Below are 22,611 nucleotides of genomic sequence, written 5' to 3'. Positions count from 1 at the left end.
ATCTTTCCGCGCGCACGAGGGCACAGCGTGCGTCCTGAGCGCACGCGGCAGCTGCTTGCTCCGGTACTCACCCTGCAGCACCCCACACCCCACACTACACACTACACACTACACACTACACACTACACACCCCACACTACACACCCCACACTACACACTACACACTACACACTACACACCCCACACTACACACTACACACTACACACTACACACTACACACCCCACACTACACACCCCACACTACACACTACACACTACACACTACACACCCCACACTACACACCCCACACTACACACTACACACTACACACTACACACTACACACTACACACCCCACACTACACACTACACACTACACACCCCACACCCCACACTACACACTACACACTACACACTACACACTACACACTACACACTACACACCCCACACTACACACCCCACACTACACACTACACACTACACACTACACACTACACACCCCACACTACACACCCCACACTACACACTACACACTACACACTACACACTACACACTACACACCCCACACTACACACTACACACTACACACTACACACTACACACTACACACTACACACCCCACACTACACACCCCACACTACACACTACACACTACACACTACACACTACACACTACACACTACACACCCCACACTACACACCCCACACCACACACTACACACTACACACTACACACTACACACTACACACTACACACTACACACTACACACTACACACTACACACCCCACACTACACACCCCACACTACACACTACACACTACACACTACACACTACACACTACACACCCCACACTACACACCCCACACTACTTTACTCGAACACACGCTGCACAAAAGTATTGAGCAGCCGAGGATGCGCGACGAGCTGCGAGGAAGCCAGACGCAGGACGAAGGCTTTTGTGTCTCCTGCTCCTGAAAGAAGTTCCAAACACCGCGGGACCAAAACAAACGGGAGGACGGACTCGGAACAGTAAGTGCAGCAGCCACGTCAGCTACGTCTTTGTCATTCGCACACTTTGACGCGCAGTGGCTCAATAAGCAGGTGCTGTGGCAGGAACAGGGGAGTTTTTGAGCCAGACGCGGGTGAGTTTACACTGGCCGCGGTGATGATGGATGAAACGGAGGGGGCACGTGTCATTGACTGGCGCACGTTATGTGACTGCGGCTTGCTCCAGATTCTGTTTGTTTTGTCTGGAGTCTGGTCGAGGTGCTGTCAGCGTTTCTCTGACTCTGTGGATAACACAGTGTTCATCAGCGATTCTATTCAATATCTAGTGTTGTCAGGTTAAGGACATAATGTTGGCATTTGTATGTGTTAAATGCTGCAAACCTCAGCCAACTATAGAAGTGACGATTTCACATACTTGACAGACAAGAGACAATGTTTGAATTCACATGTCAACTTGCAATTAAATAGTGCATTCACATTGTCATGCATCCGACTCATAACTATGAGATTATAGCAGTGACTATGGGCTTTAGGCAGGGCACAGGATGGTTTATTACAGGAGCAGTTTAGACTCATGTTCCTGGACAGTGATAAGAAGAGCCTGCTGCATCATTGGGGGCAAGAACACTGACTACTGTGCCATGCTATGTGTACATTTGATAGATCTACTCTGGAGCTGCATTGTGCCACCTAATTTCAAATGACAGAACCTTGCTGGTGTTGCATGTTACAGCTGGATCAGTTTGACTGTTATGTTTTCAGCATAAGCTGCATTTCCTTTTCAGTTCACTTCAAAGCCAGGGAAGCGTCTGGGGAGCTGTCTCATCTCAGAATTTGTCTGACTTTGTGCAGTCTCTGCCCTGATTTCAGCACCACTCACTCCGTCTATGTCACATAATGTACTGTAGACACTAGAAACATCACATTTCACCTTCAATTTTAACCTGAATAGAACACTGTGTACTTGTCATGAACCATGAAGTTAAAACTGTATTAGATGTTTTTCTATTGGACTCAAAAGATTTCAATTGTTCATGTTCATTTACCACTGTAATGTTGTCTTTATGCTGAGTGTACTTGCCCCGGCTGTCACTTCTGCTCACTGGTGTTTACATTCTGCATGGCAGGGGCCAATGCTTTTGGAAACAAATCAAATAGAGATTTTTCTGACAAGCATTACGATTGCGATCGAATTAGCTATTTATGTTTTATTAACAATTGAGAGATTAAAGGTTGAATGGACATTTTTTTTGGCATAAATCTGAGTCTTATTTCCTCGTGGCGTGGACTGCCGATTAGTCCTGCCACGTATCAATCATAAAACGCACCTATCGCTCACCTGCAGCCGCGTGTGGCTCGTCCCACGTTTCCGCGTGTCTAAGCGCATGGATCTATCATAATATAGTGCCCTGTGGGCAAAATGAAGACGGAGAAAGACAGTTCGAGCTGACTCAGAAGTGGACTGAAATCTACGGGAGACGAGAGATGTGATGCGCTCCGTCGCGCTAATAAACAAACGCACGTGTGTGTTGTATCGGTCCGCAGGCGGAAGTGCACATGCGCACTTCCGCCTGCGTTCTCAAATCACCGAAAAATCGTCCATTACGCCTTTAAGACTTGTTTGTTGTCCTTTCATATGGTGCTGTTAGTGGCTTGTTAGTTTTCCTTAACTGTGCCAGATGCACATTTCCCACAAGTACACATGCAATATGCTTCATTTAATGTGAGAATAGCTATATTGATACTTCCACCATTCCTTGTAGTTAGAATAATCCACCTACTGACCAACACAGCATTCTATGGTTTGAATTGTTTATTAAGTAGATAAGACTATTTTAATTAGAGGAATATGTTTTAATAGAAGAAAGAAATGCATAATAATGCATGGTTGCTTGCACAGAACAGTGCTGCATGTGATTCACACAAGAAGCGCTTTAGACAATGAATTTCACATGCTACAAAAATGTGATTATTGTGGAGAAGAAGGAGCTTTGTCAAAAGACAAAGCTCTCGATTTACCAGTCAATCTAAGTTCCTACCGTCACCTACGGTCATGTTCTTTGGGTAATGACCGAAAGGACAAGATCACTGATACAAACGGTCGAAAAGAGTTTCCTCAGCAGGGTCACTGGGCGCGCCCTTAGAGATAGGGTGAAGAGCTCAGAGTAAAGCCGTTGCTCCTCAATGTCGAGAGGAGCTAGCTGAGGTGGCTTGGGCATCTGGACGCCCCCCTGGGGAGGTGATCCGGGCATGTCCCACCAGGAGGAGGCCCTAGGGAAGACCCAGGACACTCAGGTGGCCGGGATTGTCACGGAAGAGCTGGAAGAAGTGTCTGGGATGAGGGAAGTCTGGGTCTCCCTGCTGCCCCCCAGATAAGCCGGGGAAAATTACTAGAAATATATCAAATTCAAACTAGAAGTTAAGTCTAGTCTGTTGTTTATTACATACATAATTTGACACCATAGGCATGAGAGGTACTAGAATCAATAATATATTTCTGTGTTATTACCTTCAACAGGGAAAATACTATTATATGTAAAGAAGTCAAGCACAAAATAATCAAGTATGAAGCCAATAGAGAAAACAACAGCAAACAACTGGATGTTGGACAACTCCCTCCACTCTTCAGCTGAGAAGAGTTCTTGCCATCCCAACCTCAAGGTACTACACATAACATACACATGTCTGTGTTGTTTATGCTCCATGACTATAGTAGTTATAATGTTTATCAGCTGCAATGCTTCTGCTTTACTGGTGCTTCCACTGGGTCCTTTTTGTGTTCATCTTAAAACAAATCTTCTGTCTAAAGTGGTTCTTACCAATAGACTCAACATTTGGAGATGGGTCAGGAGGCAGACGTAAAATGTCCCTCCAGGGACAACCATAGCCTTACTTCACATGTTTGGGTGTCTATATTTATGTTTGAAAAAGCTTAAGCCCCGTCTTATGTTGCACTGACCTTTCTGTGCTCATAACCATATTCGTTGAACACAGTTCACAAACATAGGAACTTCTCTCTGCGTTAGGTACAACATAAAACATGAATAATAAAATGATAATAATAGCAACATCTATAGAGTCAAATATGGCATGCGTAAATTAAGAATTAACTAATAAAATAGGGTAAAACATGTTTTAAAAATATGGGGGGCTGTGATTTTCCTGACGTCCACGATCATCTCCACTGTCGTCTGGGCGTTGAACTCCAGGTTGTTATTAGAGCTCGGTTGAAAAAATTGATTTTCCGATTTTTAATCGTTTCGCATATTAATGACCGATTATCGATTCATACGTCCAAAGATCGATTTAAAAAAAAAAAAAAGACATTTCATACTTCCAGTTTCAGTACTGGCAGTGTGTGAGCAGTTTTAAAATAAAAATGCTTTTGGTAGCAACCGCTTTTGGGTGAATTCTTAATTATTTTCAAGCATAATAATAATGCACTGGTTAGTGTCCCAGTAGAATCCACCGTTGCAGATGTCGTCACCTCAATGATGTCCTCCATTTATTGTCCTGAATTATCTTTCTTGAAGGTAGATTGACCCTTAACCTTTTCATCAGTCTTCCATCAGTAACTACCAATACTTGTAAGATTTGCTGTTTAATATTGATATAATACTAGTTTTAATATGTTGCTTCTCTACACAATCATGAAGTGAAGGAAACGGTTCAAATAAATTTTTCATTTTTGATAACATTAACCCCCGGATTGAATCGAAATCGGATTGAATCGAAATCGGATCGAATCGGAAATCAGATTGAATCGGATGGAATCTGAGAAAATCGGAAAAAAAATATTTTGAAACGTGAAAATTGGAATCGAATCGATTCTTGAAATTTGAATCGAAACCCAGCTCTAGTTATTACCGCTGCACCAGGACATCCACCTCCTCCTGGAGACACACTCATGGTTTCTCATCCAAAACATGTCGACTTGATATACAAGTTGTTTCAAGTTTTGTCTACATTTGTTTCTCATATTAAAGCTGCACTTTGTAACTTTTCTGGTGGATGATCTGTATCCATTGAGATGATATTGCTTGGCTTGGAATTTTCCACAGTATAAACATTAAATATATCTATCTCCATTGTAGCAAGCAGGTGATGCTATCAGCACAAGTTACAAGTCAGATCTGTGGAGAGGTGCCCACCAAATGGAAAAAAGGACATTTAGACTTAATTTGGAAATGGACAAAATTTGACCCACTTTGGACTAAATGGGACTATTATTTTTCTATTCAATTTCATTTGATGCTTAGTTTATGTCTATGTGTGTATTTATTTTGATTTGATTGAGCTCTCTGGTCTGATAAAAAAAAAAAATCAAAAGAAGGTACATGCAGATGAAAAGAAAAGCATGTAAAATTTCTGTATACCAAAATCAAATATAGCTTTTGCTGACAACAAAAATACTGAATGTTAATGATATACTGTGGAACATTTAAAGCAAATCAATAACATATATATGAAAACGTGAACCCTCCTCTAGAAAAGGTAAATTTGAAGGCTTTATCCATGGATTGCAAAATAACAATTCAAAACAAGATATTATATCTTTTGGATGGGCAAAAGTCCCCATGTCATCGCCTATAAATAGGAAACTGAACTCCATGAATACAACATGATAGACTGATGAAAAGGTATACTAAGCCAGGATAAAAGCCTACATATTCTATACGATACAGTAACAGTAAAATACCAATATCTGCGGTACACTAAATAGACGTGTTCATGCAGAGAAAGCCACGGGATCCACATATCTCTCAGTTCAAAGTCACTTGACTGTTCTGAAGCGAAGCAGATAATTATGAAAGTGAGCAGCAGAGCACTGAAGCTGCCCATGTGAGGGGCAAAGTATTACTGTATGTGGCTTTGATAGATAGACAGTGCACTGCTGTAGACTGCCCTCCTCACTTTAGTGTGTGTTTGTCTGTTTGTGTGTCTCCTTGATGAGGGACAGTGGAGCAAACTGTTTGAAATATTACAGAATTTGAAACCGTGTAGCCTTTAAAACTGGCTATTGAGTGTTCAATAGCTGTATAAATTGGTCTTTGTCAAAATCAGTGGTTTTGAAAAGGTCAGAGCGTGCGATTTGTTCTTCTGAATTAGATTAAGAGGCAATGAACAATTATTCCAAAAGCTGATTAGTGAAATACTTGGGCAACTTTATAGGGAAAGCTATTTATGCTACTGATTCGTGTTCTTCCATTTTGGCGCTCGGTAATCCAGCTTCAACGTCTTATTGTAACACTTACAGGACTGATTTGTTTTCTACATAAGAACCAGTTGTTTCCATGTGCGCGTTGGTCATAGGTGTTCAAAGCATGTTGGTTTAGCGGGGGATTAGCGCTGCTCTGTGTAAACCAGGGCACGTGCGGCACAGAACAGGGATACGGGGGTGTAGACCTACTGATTAGTCAGAGCTCGGATCCAGCACCAACACGTTATCGAATGCACAGACGTAAAAGAAAGCACTGGAATGTGATAAACTGCTGCGTCACTGCTGGTAAATACATTTATCCCCCCGTACTGTCAGAATACTTTTGAATGAATGCTAAGTAGTCTTCGTTGTTTAACATTAAGATAACGGAGTATTAGATCAGGCCTGTGGAGAGTCGTTTTTCAAGATCCATGTGTGATCGAAATGTTAAGTGCAGTTTTGGATTTACTGTATAAAGGTAGTTTAATGCCAATACTGCAAAATGTTCCATGTAAACAATACCATTTCCACAGAGCAGAAAAACTTTGATAAACACTTGAAAAAAAAGTGGATTATTTAATCTGCACAATGTCTTGAAATCCAGAATCTTTAACTAAATTGCAAGAGCATCAACATTTATTGTGCTTAAATGTGCTTGTGAAACTAAAACAAAATAAAGAAAATACAAATTGTATATAAATAGTATTATACTCTAGTTAGTTGTTTCCATTAACAGATTTATATTGAATAAATGTTAAAATGTTTAAGATACAGCAGTTGGAGAATATAGCAGGCATTATGTGGGTCATAGATGTTTTTTAAAATGTTGAAAATTTAGGAAAAGTTGCCATAGCAAAAACTATTATATCTTTTGAATGGTAAATACATTAGACCTCAAAATGTTGCCTTTACCAGGAGGCTGAAACCAATGAATTGATTTCCAGTCTCTATCTGGAATTTCCTATATTTATTTAATAACTTTCCATAATGATAACAATCATAATGGTTACAATGGTTATATTTTGCAATGGCACAAAACTTAACACTTCACATTTGTCCTAAAGGTAAGCTCTTCAGCCCTGTTGTAGTGGGACACATTCAGTTCTATGAAACGCAAACCACTGCTTACATCAATGCAAAGCTCCATCTTATGCAAGGCCTTGTATTAATCCATCTCAGACCACCCAGATGGTTGCCATAGCTCCATTTGTGGTGTGAACCCACTTCTCATTCAAATGCCAGCGTTGAAACACGTTTGAGCCAAGTTGATCTCCGTACACTGAGTATTTCATTTTTATCAGCTGACACATTGTCTAAATGTAACACTTCTGTACAAAGCTTGGTTTTGACAGAGCTTTTCTAAAAACGCCACTGTAGTTATCTCACGATTTATCCAACAAACAAGCTAACCAATGCAAGACAACTCAGTCTAATTTAGGAAGTACAGTGCACATCTGAACAGCTCAAGAATAAGAGCAGACAAGTGCATATTGATACACTTAATTAAAGCTTGTCATTTCTTTCTTTTCAATTATTTTTTCTTTTTGTGCTTTGAATATAGGTCAATTTGTCATTCCTTGATCAAATCCACTCAACTTTAGCTTCACTGAAAATACCCACAGAATGTAATCATAAAAATAAATTACTGTTTGGATTTTTACCAGTAGAAAACCACAAATCTATGCAGCCTGCTCTTATATTGCAAAAAACACAATCAGAGGTGGGTCACACTCATTACTACATATGAAATTGTGCCAGTTTTCTGACACAGTACTTCTACTTCTGTTGAGTACTATTTAGTTTGTTACAGTTACAGCACAATAAATGTTTATGTTATTTTTCTCACTGTGAGTAATTCTATCAAACTTGTTTTTGTGATTTTTGTGTCCATATTTTTAGATTACATGCACGATTTAATGTTTTGTAAACCCAATACTCAAGTAATAGTGTTTCCAAATGCATATAATTCATTGTAATTGTTCAAGCCACCACGTTTGACTTCTACTTGATATGATTTCCCTCAAAAGACTAATGTGACTGATTGATTTGATTAGCTGTCATTAGTGCAGTGTTGTATCTTGGCACAGACGCTCAGGTGAACTGTCAGTCACAATTGTCATGACAGATTACAGATTGGTGGGTGGTGCAGCTCCCTTTTTTCTCATCTGTGTATCCAATTACTGCATGTGTCTACGGCACTGTCAGGTCTGTGTGTGCGGCGTGGCTCTGCCCGAGGCCGGCTATAATCCTGCCTTTGTTAGCAGCCATCAGTGTCTATAGGTGACTGAAGAAGAAGAGAGCACTCAATATCAGACCACTGTGACGCAGTCCTGTTGTGTGCACCGGTGTCTCACTAAGAGGACCCGATAAATGCACTCATTAACATTTAAGTCACAATGTAAATAAAAGATACACATTTGACTTTTGAAAACCATTAAATGCATAATTAGTGACTTCTTAAAGTAAGATACATATTACAGTATTTTCCGCACTATAAGGCGCACTTAAAAGAGTTTCATTTTCTCAAAAAAAACGACAGTGCTCCTTATAATCCAGTGTGCCTTATATATGGATTCATTCTGGTTGTGATTACTGACCGCGAAGAGATTTTGTGTTGGACATGTTTTGTTTCGCTTAATGCGCCTTATAGTCCGGTGCGCCTTATATATGAAAAATTATGGAAAATAGACCATCCATTGACAGTGCGCCTTATAATCCAGTTTGTCATATAGTGCGGAAAATACGGTAAATAACATACAATATGCCTTGTTAACAATACTTCCTTCACATGTTTTCAATGGTGCCACATCACAGCATGTTTTCCTGTCACACATTTATTTTAAGGATAATAATATGTTTTTCAATTGGAAATTGGTATTCAACTTTTACATAAGCAGATCATACGTTTAGTTTGTATTTATCATACGGTTTATCTTGTACGACTTTGTCATAGAAACGGTTTAATTAACTTTCTGTTTAAAAGTACAGAATCGATAAGCCCCGCCCCTTCACCGTAACAAACAGTCGACAAACTGTAGAAGCAAAACACTCAAAGTCTTTCAAGCAATCGCAACCAAGTCCTGTGCTCCTCTTGTGCTTGCAGATGTTTCTCGCTGCCCTGTCCTTTGCCTATTTTGCCAAGGCCTTGTCGGGCAGCTACATGAAAAGCACCATCACACAGCTGGAGCGGCGCTTTGACATCCCGAGCTATCTAATTGGCATCATTGATGGAAGCTTCGAAATAGGCAAGTTTCCTTATAGCATGTGACAACGCAATGTGAGTTCCGAGTCATTGAACGCAGAGAATAAAGATGTGTCCTGTAATGAGCAGAGAGAAGCGGCACAATAACTGAACAGCCTCATAACGCTTTACAATGCGCCGCAGTTACATTGTAAAGCCTCAAATCATCGAGACAAAAGAGGCATTCAAGGTTTACCGCAAGTGGCAAAAATATATAAAAGACGGTAATGATGAAATTGCTTTTATTCACGTTTGCAGGAAATCTGTTGGTGATCGCCTTCGTGAGCTATTTTGGGGCCAAACTGCACCGGCCCAAGATCATTGCGCTTGGATGTGTCCTCATGTCCTTTGGGACCTTCCTCATCGCCATGCCGCACTTCTTAATCGGCAGGTTTGTGTGTGTTTTTCAGCATTAAATATTAAACTAGATATTACAACCGTCTGCACTGTGATGTGACCCCGACGTTTCCAAACTCTTTATATTTTGTGCACAGCTACAAGATCCACACGGCGGTCAGACCTTCACTGAATTCGTCCGGCGTCCTCAGCCCGTGTTCCCCCGGCCCCCCCGAGTCGGCCGTGACAGGTGAGCAGAGCAGGCGACACCCGACAGTCACGCCACATTATGTTTTCATGACGCGTATGGAGCTGGATGCTGTTATTTTGCAGGTTGCGAGCAGGAGTCCAGTGTCTCCATGTGGATCTATGTGTTTTTGGGAAATGTCCTCCGCGGCATCGGAGAGACGCCAGTTCAGCCGTTAGGAATATCGTACATCGACGACTACGCTCGCTCCGAGAACGCTGCGGTTTACATCGGTACACACGCCCCTCCGCTTTAATTTGAGAAGCCTGTTTTCAATGTACTGTTTTCTGCTATTGTTACAGCTACAGGGGAGGGAGAGGGAGAGGGAGGGAATGGGGCATTATGAGTGTCTGCTTAATTCTTTAGGCTTTATTCTTTAGGCTTTTGTGACGGAGCCAGGAGGGAGAGAGAGGGGGTGAGAGGGGGAGAGAAAGAGAGAGAGAGAGAGAGACTCTAGCAATGGCTTCAGCCATTGCAAATTATCTAGTTTGAAATTGTGCTTTCAAGTCGTCGTCGGCCGTTAGTATCCAAGTCTTAATATATTCAGATACTCTGCTTACAAAAATAAACTATTATTTTAAAGAATTACGCTCTTTTGCTGCGTCCGTGTTTTTGCCTTCACCTAACCCGGAATGTGTTGTCACAGCGGGACATTGTCTAGTCAACACTGAGGATATATACACTGAAGTGGACAGCGATAGTGACCAAAATACAACTAAATCCTCGTCAAGTGAGCGGATTTCATCAGATGATGAACAGCATATGTTGAAGAACATGTCCTGCAGCTGCTGCCTCATATATTTGAGCCTGACGCCTCGTCAGACCATGAAAATAGAGCGGATGAGAATGACCATGACGAGACGAGAATGTGCTGCTGCTGCTGCTCACCGATGTGGATGATGGAGTCCGCGCTGTGTGGATCCACGGCGCGGTACTGTGTGGATCCATGGCACCGGGCTCTCCTCCCTCCAAAAACGTCCTCTAATCTTCCGTTTGTGCCACTCAAAGAGCCCGTTTCCCTCTTTAGAGCAGTGCAGTGCTTCACATCTACGTGTTATTGCAAGATTCGTTGTGTAAAACGTAAAATTCCGCTCTGTTAAGCACATTTCAGACGAGAACAATGAGGGTCACAAAACACTGATTTTGCGACAGCGGTTAAAGCATTCGGTTACCAAGGCGGTTGCTATGGTGCGTTCTCGGGTTTGGCCGAATTAACTCGTGATTTTTTTTTGTCATTGGTCAAAATTAACCAGTCCAGACTTATATCATATTATTATATTCCACTTATTAACAAACGTTGCAGCCCATCTTTAATGTTTACAGTGAATAGTTTCGACTTTTATTCACTGCATTTGAGAGCAGGTATCTGTACTTTCTACTCACCTACATTTTTTAACTAGACTAAAAAGTAGAAATTACTTATCATAGGTTATTTTCAGCAACATTTTAATGACGTTTTGCCAAAAGGTTTAAGTTCAAAGAAAAAATATATAACATTCACTAGGGAAGAATAAAATCAAAATTGCTCTTGCCGTCCAAAGATCAGCACAATTCTTTATTAAACGCACTCTATTCAACGTTTTTAACAGTTCTCAAAATCTGTGTGAAATACTTTTTACTCTTAAAGTACATTTTAAGTCAAAACCGTAACTTAATGTGCTACTTTTACAAGGTGTTATATAGGTGTTTTTACAAGTACTTAGAGCCCTAAAGTACTTTATTTTGAAACTTGGTCTTAAAACTACAAGAAATAAATGCAATATCAAACATAACATCTTTCCATTAATATTGGATCAAATGTGTGAAGTTATGGGTCATAACAGGTTGTTGTGTTTGGTACAGGTTGTGTTCAAACTATATCGGTGATCGGTCCTGTTTTTGGATACCTTCTTGGCTCGTTATGTGCCAAAATCTATGTGGACGTTGGCAATGTGGACATGGGTAAGAAAAGAAAACACTCATAAACACATAAATAATACTGGAATCTTGCTCAAATATGAATGTGACTTCTTTCCTTCTAGAAACTGTGACTATTACCCCCGGTGACGCCCGCTGGGTCGGGGCGTGGTGGCTCGGGTACATCGTTACCGGCGTGGTCACCCTCACGTCGGCGGTGCCCTTCTGGTTTTTGCCCAAGTCTCTGCCCGTCCCGGTGGAGAAGCACGACTCGAGCTGCAGTTCAGAGCAGGCGCGCTTCATTAGGGACTCTCCACGGATGCAGCACAAGTTCAGGCAGGAGGAGCCGGCGGACCTGCACCAGATGGCCAAAGGTGATGTAGGCTCTCATTCTAAGTTTGGTTCTGTTTTAGCTCAGTTCAGTCCGGGCTTAGACTTTGGTTTGGTTCTGTTTTAGTTCTGGACATTCAGTTGTAGGTTTAGTCTTCATTTTGATGTGTGTGCAAGTGTTTCCTTAGATGTGTAAATTAATGTGGATGAATAATGAAATACTAATTCCAATTATCTATGTCTGTATCGGCCAAAATAGCAGTCCGCCTCAAAGGGCTTCATACGATTGTTGATTCAAGCATTAGTGGAAAATAACAAAAGTAAATCTACTTTACTTCAGTCAATACAAGAGTAAATACTTTTCATTTTTACTTAAGTCATTTGAGAGCAGGTATCTGTATCTTCCACTCCACTACATTTTGAATAGGTCTAAAAAGTCATAAGAATTTTTCTCTGCAGTTTGAGACAACCTTTTACTTTGAGCAAACAAAAATGCATAAACAAAAATGCATATATATGCAAGTAAAAGTTCTCAAAATCTGTCTTTTCACCTTTTCAATGGTTCTTCAATACCTTTACATAAATTGGCATTTTGTTGTTATACTTTTACTTTTACTTTTGGGAGTGTCTGCAGTGCCGCGGCGCGCGGCCGAAAAAGCCATGTTATTTTTGTGCCGGCCGCGCGTCGCGGCTCCTGAAACTGCGCCGCTATTTGACCGCGTTTTAGCGCCGTTTTAGACCGCGCCGGGTTAAGGTTAAGGTTAGGGTTAGGGTTAGGGTTAAGGTTAGGGTTAGCCATGAGACTATAACGGGCTATAAGGGAAATGCCGCGGTCCCTGAAACTGCGCTGCCATTTGACCGCGCCCTTGAGTATTTTTTTCAAACTCCTGTCTCTATCCTTTTACTTCAGTAATAAAAAACGACTACATCTTCCACTGGATTCAAGCAACACAAACAGTGTGAAACATTGCCAATCGCTGTACAATATAAATTATTGAGTAACACTGGTGGTTTCTGGTGCGCTTTGATCACATAAACTAATGTAAAACACTTTAACTCACTTCAGTGAGATATTTCATTTTTAAGTTTAAAAAAAGGTTACTTACAGTTATTTGGACCACTCCCAAGCACAGAGACAGCTGTTAAAGAGAATATAATTTGTCTTGCAGAAAGAAGAGAGTTTCTGTATAGCAGATTGATAGCAAATATTGATATATTGATATCAACTATCGAAAAGTATTGGTTCTCTTGCAAAAAATAATTAAAACATATCTTTTGAAATTGCTGTTTGGTTTTTTAAAATCTGATTTTAATACATTATTGTAAGTGCATTTTTTCATATTTTAGCTTGTTTGATGATATATTTTCTTTTCTTAAGCAGTTCAAGCTAAAACAATGGTGGACAAAGATGAAAGTATTTGTAGTTCAGATGTTTCAATGCAGTTGAATACAAAACACATTAGTATCTATATTACTCGTGTATAGATCTTATGAAATCCTAAATTTAGATGCTACTTACTACAGTTTGGGTGTTGAATGAAGTATATAATGTTTACAGTTCACCTTTGAAGGAAAATGGAATAAATTACCCTTTTCCCATTCGTACAAGTATTGCTAAATATGAAACTAAAGGATATCTGACATGCATTTCCACAGATTTCATTCCCACCTTAAAAAGTCTGCTTGGAAACCCCGTCTACATCCTTTACTTATGTGTGACCATCATCCAGTTCAACTCTCTCATCGGAATGGTCACGTACAAACCCAAATACATCGAGCAGCATTACGGCCTGTCGGCATCCAAGGCCAACTTCCTCATGGGTGAGTGAGCAGCAGCAGCTTCCCTGTTTAAAGATGCAGACATGGCCGCTGCACGTGTTCCAGGGCTCGTGTTTGATGAATGCTTTCGGCTCCAGCTCGCACATTTTAAACAGAGGCCATTTTCACCGAATACATAAGTTTGGTTCCAGTTTGAGCAAGGGCAAAGTGAAGGTGAACGTACTGGTTTTATCCAAGTCGGTTTGACATGATTTGGCTTATCATACCGGCTGAAAATGTCTCCCAATTCAAACTGAAGCTGTTCCTGAACCATTTGGAGTACGAAGAATTGACTGGAGTCTTTGTGAAGCAGTAGTTATCTCCTGTTGTTGATTTACTCTAATTTACTCTATTTTGTAGTGGAGTGCAATGGGCCCTTTTCACAGAACCTTAAAAACTGTGGCACTCCACTTCCTGCTCCATTCATTTCTTATGGGGAATTAGTCGAGTTTCACTAAAATGAATCAATAATTACCAAGCACAAAGAGGAGAGCAGCATGTTAAGACCTTTACGTGCCATGTAAATACTCCACTTGCTCTCAAGGGCCCTCTTTGTATAAATAAAAGTATAAAACCACAAACTGAACAAACCTGTTTACAAAAACACTCTACTTTGTATTTGATCAAGTTTGTCTGTTGTATATTTAAGTTCATGTATATTAGACTTTTAGACTTCACTAACGTAGGTTTACATGGTACGTAAAGGTCTTAACATGCTGCCAGTGATTATCCATCTGTAAACATCTGATTGATAATCATTCCCATTCCCTAATTCCCATAGAGAATTAATGGAACGTAAAGTGAAGATCTGCACTTAAACGAAACGAATGTAAACAGCCTATGAACGTGAAAAAGGGCTATGATCGTTTGGAACACTGGATTTAGGCTGGACAGGAAACACAAGGGTGAAGAGGGCTCTATAAAAGAACCTGGTCTGAGGAGGTCTCACCAAATGGAACTGCACTGAAGCAGTCGTGCCGAGTACAGCAGAGTAAAGCCAAGTACATACTAATGGAAAAGGCCTATCCTTTTATATTTTACATCCCCAGTAGCTTTTTGTGTCAGATGGTGAACAAAATAAATGCAGAATACGTACAGACCAGCTGGAATTGTAAGGGGCTAAACTTTAAATAAAAGAAACATACATAATAGGTTTGTCCACATTGTGCTAACAATGTTGCAGAGTCCAGATGACCTGAGCCGGGCTCGGGTCAGTGTCGTTCACATTTTAACAAGACAGGCAGTTATAATAAGCAAGGCTGTGAAAACTATGTCATGTCATAACAATGTCGGTAACGTGTCTTAAAATAGCTAAACGTTTACTAAACGTTTAAAAGTGAATGGTCTTTGGAGCGTTAGAATGTTGGCTTAACCGTGTCTATACATTGACGCGTGCTTCTTCTCCTGTGCCATTTGGCGTAGGCATCATTAACATCCCCGCTGTGGCCCTGGGGATGTTCTCCGGTGGGCTCCTCATGAAGAACTGTAAGATGGGTATTATGGGAGCGGCCAAGTTTGCCTTCGGGACCTCCCTGCTGGGCTACTTCCTGTCACTGTTCTTCTTCGCCATGGGCTGTGAGAATGCCAAGGTGGCAGGCGTCACGGCTCCATACATTGGGTGGGTCTTTTACATATCGCACGATTTCATAACACTACATGGAGAGTACACAATTATAACATGTGGCAGGGATTTGCTCTCTTCAAGTCTCTTCAATACTCTCAGACATATTTTTGCATGTATTTTACTAAACAAGCATTCATTGGATTTCAATCACCTATATACCAGTATTACAGTCTAACCTCCTGCTCCCACAATTCCCTTTGTATTTTCTAGCTGAGACTCATTCCTTTTGCACTGGATGGAGCGTCTTTTTTAATGTATTTTTCATATAGGCATTCAATAATATATGTATTTTTATGTTGCTTTGTGCAGCGCAGAAAGCTTGTCCCACCAGGAGCGCTCGCTCTTCTCGGAGTGTAACTGGGGCTGCTCGTGCTCCAGGAGAGAGTGGGACCCAGTGTGCGGGAGCAATGGCATCACTTATGTTTCCCCATGTTTGGCCGGGTGCACCGCCTCGTCAGGCTCGGGCAGAAACACGGTGCGTTTCACGAGGTTTCTTTGACCCAGTATAAATCTTATTCTTTTGGTCAAACGTAGAGAAATCCCCTTAATGCCTGGTGCCTCTTATTTGCGACAAACACAGCATGGTAACGTTATTCCCTTTGTTTTGTTTCTAATCTTTTGATAGTATTAATAATTTCCCATGGGCTAAGTTTGAGCTACAGAATAAGGTTTATGGTTTCACATATATTTATTCTATTTTACAATGGTTTGGACTTCAGTTTGGACACTAATGATAGACATGTAGCAGTCAAATAAAAAAAAGTGTTTCAATGCAATTTCATAACTCTTTTATATCGTATTTAAGACAAACACAAACACCCTTGTGTAAGTAAGTAATTGAAAAACATTTCCACAAAGCACTAAATATCACCTTCAAATATGTTTTATATATTGGAAAAACGATTCAAGCATCGAGGGGTTAACTCAAGTATGAAAATGAATCTACATTTGAACTAAACTTGTAAACATTGATATTGATATCACTTACTAAATTCCCTTTTACATGATATTTGTCAACTTATGTCTAATAGAGCTGTTGTGTAAGAGAACTACAGAACCCTTTATTGTGTCAAATGACCTTTAAGTGGAATAATAATGACATGGTGGCTGCAGGGCTCCTCCCCCCTGCTGTGCTGTTTATGCTATAGGCTTCTCTCTCTCTGTTTCCACCTATAGGTGTTTGAGAACTGCAGATGTGTGACTGTCCCAGATGCCCTCCTGGTGAACCTCACAGCCTCTCTGGGCCAGTGCCCGCGAGGAGGCAGCTGTGAGCACGTCTTTCCGTACTTCCTTGCGCTGTCCGTGCTCAGCTCCTTCATCATCTCTCTCGGGGGAACGCCGGGCTTCATGCTGCTCATCAGGTTAGACAACAAACCAATAATCAGCTGTTCCAAACAACGAACAACAACTATACATGGCTGGTGTCATCATTTGAAACATTACACAGTATTATAGTACGCAAAATGTTAACAAATGAGTTAGTTCATTTCGTTATTTCATCATGTTTAATACCATGCTGTGGATTCTTCTGGACAAAACAATGATATCTCCATGGATACCTCCACCAGAAGTTACATACTGCATTGTCTTTCACTCACATGTAACATATAGCCCAGACTTTTCAGATTGAAGAGAGTGAAATGACTGGTTTTAGAACATTTAACTCCTGAAAAACATGAAACAGAGAAAAAGTATGTTTTTTAATAATGATATTTCTGTGTGATGTATCAGATTTATGGGAGCTTAGACCAAGGCTGCTCCCGCTGCCTTTTGCTCTTTGATTCAGACATATAACTGTGTGATGTTTGCTCTTCCAGGTGCATCAAACCTGAGCTGAAATCTCTTGCTCTTGGAATCCACACGCTGGCCACTCGAACTCTGGGTAATTCTGTCAATCACTTTTAACAGTTTCACCTCATAGTGTCGGGACATCCAGGCATGTTTGCTTTAAGATGTGTCCACCTAAAGGTGTTTTGTTATTAAAGAGAACAAATCAATCATTCATAGATCGTAATGGAACATTGTTAAAGGCAGTTTTCTCACATAAGGACATAAGATCAGTCCTTAAAGACACCAAACTGTACAATCTTCTACACGACACAATTTGAACAGCCTGATTCATTGAAAGTTTCAATTCCAAAAACATGTATCATTATTATGATTCATTATTATGGTATTTATATGGAATAGTTTGTTGAATATCAGATCATTTATACTAGTATTACAGTCACACCAAGTCAGCTCTGAATCAGGAAAAAAGATTTTTAGTGACTTTTCTCCCTGTGATGAACAAAACTATTCAAATTACATCATCTTGAGCCTTTTAATTAATTCAAAGCATATTTTACGTCTGTTTTGTTTATGTATTTGTCAACCTAATGAATGTTTTATTGACATTTTAGCTAGACATTCTTTGTTACTGTTTTATGTGTTTTATATTTGACCGGGTATAAATCTATTCATCTATCTATCATCTATCTTATCTATCTATTTGACAAAACAAAGCAATACATTTAAACCTACATTTTTTCGGATTTAAATGTCCCAAATATCTTCAATTTTGGCCATTGGATTATATTATTTATATATGAAAACATTATAGGATGAAAAACATTTAAAAACATAATTCTCTTAAATGTATGTACAGTAAGTAACATCAGAAAAAGTGTCTAGCTGACTTTTTTTCCTTTTCCCCTGCAGTGTCTCGATTTAAAAACCTATAACTAAATATGGGGTTTTATTTTGAAGAATAGTATTTTGAATGTATGCAGAGACTTAATAAAATAAAGGTCCCCCAAAGTACAATGCAGTTAATTTACTTTTTGTGGTGATGTTTCTGGGGGTGAAAAGAAAAAAGAGATTTACTGTAGTTCAGATGATGGAAACAAGGCAAGCAAAATATATGCTTTTTATGCCGAAACAGCTGGAATACCTGCGCCTATATATTTTGGAGCCATTATTGACTCGACGTGTCTCCAGTGGGGATACAAACCATGTGGAGGAAAAGGAGCATGTCGTATTTACAACACTTCTGCCTACAGGTAATATACATTTACAATCACTTATTCCTTCTGTCGTGGGCGTATTGATGACGGCTTTTTCTATTCCAGGATAGTGTATCTGGGCCTGACGCTGGGCTTAAGGACTGTGTCGTTCTTCTTGTGCATTTTGGGGTTTGCCGTTCTGAAAAGACAGATCAAAATGGAAGAGAGAAGCACTCTGGCCACAGGGAACACAGAGCAGGAATCACTCAAGAAAGACGAGAACAGCTCCGGACAGTGCGAGCAGTTTATTTTGGCCTTGAACTCTAATTCCGACAGAGAAACGCGATTGTGACCAACTATTGCACAAAAGCCTCCTCTCAGCCACGCAGAGCATCTCAGATTTATACTGGAACAACGCACACTTTTACTCAAGCACAGGCTTTATATTTGTACAGAAGTTTCAAAATGTCCAAAACCAAGATTTTTTCAATGTGTCATTGCAGGAATGTAATGTGTTTGTAGATGTGACGTACGTGTTTTGTACATTGGTTGACATTTTTACATTTAAACTGATTAAATTCTTACTTAATGGTTTGACTGTCTTTGATTTGTGTGTGTGGGAAAGTCACAAGTGAAATGAAAGTGTGTCAAAGTGAACAGAATCATCAGTGACAAGTGGAAAACGTATAGTTTCTTTTCAAATGAGTTTACATCTTTTTGTCACAATTAATACTCAAGCTTGTCTTTGGACTTTTTCAACTTAAATTTTCTCTGTAAGTTTTTCTAGGTCAATTAAAGGTCTTGTCTTGAAAATATTGAATCAATTTGGATAAAAACAGTGAATAAAGAATAATTTATTACAAAGTCCATGTAAATATCTTTACTACATTCACCAGCTTTAATGAGCACAGAAATATTACATGAATACAATCAAATGAACAAAATAAAACAGTCCTGAACTATAGGTCCTTTTTGTCTGAAGCACTTGGTTGGTTCTGTGGAGTAAACACAAGCAGGTGGTGACTTTTCTCTGGTGAAGCTGGAGCTCAGCGCTTCTGTTTGTTTTTACCTGGAGCTGATGATGCTCAGTCAGAAGTCTGTCGTACTCCTGAGCCAGACCTTTGGCCTGCCTCTTCATGGCCTCCACCTCGGCCTGTGACCTGTGCACAGCTGCAAACAGCAGGATGACTTTAATGTGCTCTTATGTCCCATGCACGTACAGATGAGCCCTCTGTGACCTACGCATGCGCTCACATTTCCCAATCCCATTATTTGTTAGCAACTTGCACAGAAGAAACCAATAAAACCAATAAAACTAGAGTAATAATTCATTCTGAAGCACACATTTATGACCTGCTTTGTTTTCTGTTATGTGTCGCCACTCAAATCTATAAATGTGCCGACATAAAGCCATTGGTAAACAATGCAATTTTGTTTTTGAAACAGTTTTTTATACACATTGTATTGTTTCTGTCTCTTTTGTACATTTCATGAATGAAGTTGTTGATCCAGTGACTAAGGTTTATTTAATTTGGACCTCGAATGAGATTATAACTATTCACCATTTCATTAATGATTGTTATTTTTAATTCAGCTTTTGCAATTCAAAATAACTAATTTAGATTTTGTTTTTATTCATATATATAAAACATCTCTATCTCAAAGCATAACATAACAGGTAGAAACTTGAAATAACTTTTATCCGTTTATCTGAAACCAGATAAAAGTTATAAAACAATTTTGAGAGTTAGAACACTGGGATTTCCTCATTTGGGAAAAAATATTGTAAAATATATCATAATATAATATATTATGTTTTATACTTATTGGGTATTTTAGTATATATTATTTTAGTATTATATTGATGTAATATGAACTTTGGGGGTCGTATAAGAGCAAAGAGATACTTAATAGTCTTAAGAAAGACACTTCAGCATGTTCAAATGTAAAATAATACTGGAGGATGTTCTATGGCTCTTAAAGCGCTCATGTAGACCTTACACCTTATGTTATGTTCTAAAGCTGACTTTGTGAGGAGTCATTGCTCACCTGACTCAGCAGTCTTTAGCTGACTTTCAAGCTTCTGAATTTCCAACTTGAGCTGCTGATTTTTTGCAGCCACAGTCTTCTCCTCATCAAGCCGGGCCTTCAGAGACACAAACAAGAATAATGTTATTAGATCCACTCCTCATGTCATTTGCCACAGATTTGAGCTGAGTATATTTGCCTCACTTGTCTGAGCATTTTGTTGTCCTCTTCCTGCTGTTTCACTGCATTAGTCATGTTGTCCATTTGTGCTTGAAGGGCAGCGCTGTTCTCTGAACTCACGGCCAGTTGGTTAAGCAAGGTCACGACTCGACGCATTATTCTGGGATATGCATTTCAGAAAGAGATCAAACACACAAATTGGCATGTATCTGCACTTTAATCTGACAAATACAGACAAATAAAGAACACACACAGCCAAAGGAAGAGCGAGAAGCCAGAGATGTAGAGGTTTCTTTGGGCTCTGAACAGCTTCATATGGACGTGGTCGTACACGTTGGGGTTGACCTTGGCGTCCTGCATGGGCTCTGGGCCGGAATACTTCTGCACCTCACGGAGCGCGTCTGCAAAAAGACAGGTGATGTGGTTTTTAGTGGTGTTGAGAACATCCTGACACCAGATTTGAGCGGCGACAGATTATTTGTGAGTCAGTGCCGTCTGCTTACCCAGAAACAGCACAATAAGGACCATGATCATAGTAAAGAAGCATTTGTTCCAGTAAGGACTGAGCCAGTTCCAGATCCCCCAGCTGAAAACCTGCCTCCACCTGAAAGTGGGGTAAAGGGACACCCACAGTGCATGATGCCATTAAACAGTTCAGAAGAAGTGGGCGCCATCTGCTGGACAATGTGAACTACAGCCCCACATTTCACGATAATACATTTTTTTGGGCAGAAAGATCGATTAAATGTTATTTGGTGTGAATTAATGGAAAAAGTAGGGGCATTTTCAGCTCATTCACAAAAATGTAATACAAAATAACAGTAAATTGTTTTGTTTTGCTCATTTATAGCAGCAACAATCTCACCTTTTTGCTGATATAAATGGTATACATAATATAACATTGGCAACGACTTCTGCATAAAGAAAAAATGCCACTGCGGTCCACTGGAGAGTCATACTGAGACTTTTATGGACAACCTGTAAACACAAGGATTACAACTTTGTAACAACGACTCAAATGGAGGATGTAGACTAGGCCTGTACTAAAAATTAAATACACATAATATACAAGTACAGGTAAGCCTACTTTGCATGCTCCAATCTTAACAAATAACTGTGCTGCAGGGTGTAAATTGTGTGTTATATTAGGTTTTTACATGTGTAATAGTACAAAGAGTTAAAGAAGAAAGGAATGAAACACCACTCAAGAAAGACATAGTATCTATCCTACATAGGCTATATAGACTATGGTGTAGTAGAATTATAATAGATTATAACATCTATAGGCCATTTACACTTTGGATAGGTTTTGAGAATAATTAGTGTGGTTACAAATGCAAAAGCAAAAGAGGAAAAACAAACTGTTAGCTTACCCTGAGCAGTGAGTGGAGCTGGAGCCCACAGCTCTGAACTGAACAGCTGCGGTGACAGACAGAAATAAAACACCATCTGACTCAACTGGTAAGTCCCAGCTGTAAAATGACCTGCTTTTGTATGAACCCAAAGAGAGGGAAATACAAAACTTATCTTAGCCCACTACCACTACTATCTATATAGTTTAAAATTGTGAAATAGCCTTATTGTTGCTGTGACAAATTGAGATAATGTGTAGATCATCCACTAGAGGGCGACATCTTCTTTTGAAACAGGTCTAATGATGCCATACTAGGCTCATTTTAACTTTTGGACATGCAAAGTGTTCAAACAATTGTTCTAATGTCATGTAATGTAGCT

The 22,611-nt window shown here is 39.9% G+C and overlaps 2 protein-coding genes across 2 annotated transcripts; one reads left to right on the top strand and one right to left on the bottom strand.

The window, feature by feature from the left end:
• Nucleotides 1-925: 925 nt before the first annotated feature.
• Nucleotides 926-19,263, top strand: LOC140348856 (solute carrier organic anion transporter family member 1C1-like). Its single transcript, XM_072434971.1, has 15 exons — nucleotides 926-1,014; nucleotides 3,512-3,654; nucleotides 9,297-9,438; nucleotides 9,693-9,825; nucleotides 9,929-10,020; nucleotides 10,104-10,250; nucleotides 11,860-11,958; nucleotides 12,039-12,287; nucleotides 13,900-14,064; nucleotides 15,484-15,679; nucleotides 15,995-16,160; nucleotides 16,862-17,046; nucleotides 17,503-17,567; nucleotides 18,609-18,726; nucleotides 18,796-19,263. The coding sequence occupies exons 2-15, from the start codon at nucleotides 3,559-3,561 to the stop codon at nucleotides 19,019-19,021; spliced, it is 2,079 nt and encodes a 692-aa protein (XP_072291072.1). The 5' UTR covers nucleotides 926-1,014; nucleotides 3,512-3,558; the 3' UTR covers nucleotides 19,022-19,263.
• Nucleotides 19,264-19,333: 70 nt separating this feature from the next.
• On the bottom strand, nucleotides 19,334-22,357 carry LOC140348855 (B-cell receptor-associated protein 29-like). Its single transcript, XM_072434970.1, has 8 exons — nucleotides 22,251-22,357; nucleotides 21,743-21,855; nucleotides 21,381-21,481; nucleotides 21,131-21,278; nucleotides 20,902-21,037; nucleotides 20,719-20,815; nucleotides 19,739-19,839; nucleotides 19,334-19,664 (listed from the first exon to the last, which is right to left on the bottom strand). Exons 2-8 carry the CDS (start codon nucleotides 21,832-21,834, stop codon nucleotides 19,629-19,631), a joined length of 711 nt encoding a protein of 236 aa, XP_072291071.1. The 5' UTR covers nucleotides 21,835-21,855; nucleotides 22,251-22,357; the 3' UTR covers nucleotides 19,334-19,628.
• Between the last annotated feature and the right edge of the window lie 254 nt (nucleotides 22,358-22,611).

This window comes from Eucyclogobius newberryi, unplaced genomic scaffold (genome assembly GCF_026437365.1).
Source record: "Eucyclogobius newberryi isolate DKJ021-1_F unplaced genomic scaffold, fEucNew1.0.hap1 SCAF_7, whole genome shotgun sequence".
In the NCBI taxonomy this organism is placed as follows: Eukaryota; Metazoa; Chordata; class Actinopteri; order Gobiiformes; family Gobiidae; genus Eucyclogobius; species Eucyclogobius newberryi.
Note: the sequence above shows the minus strand (reverse complement) of the source record. Positions and strands in the feature narration are given on the sequence as shown.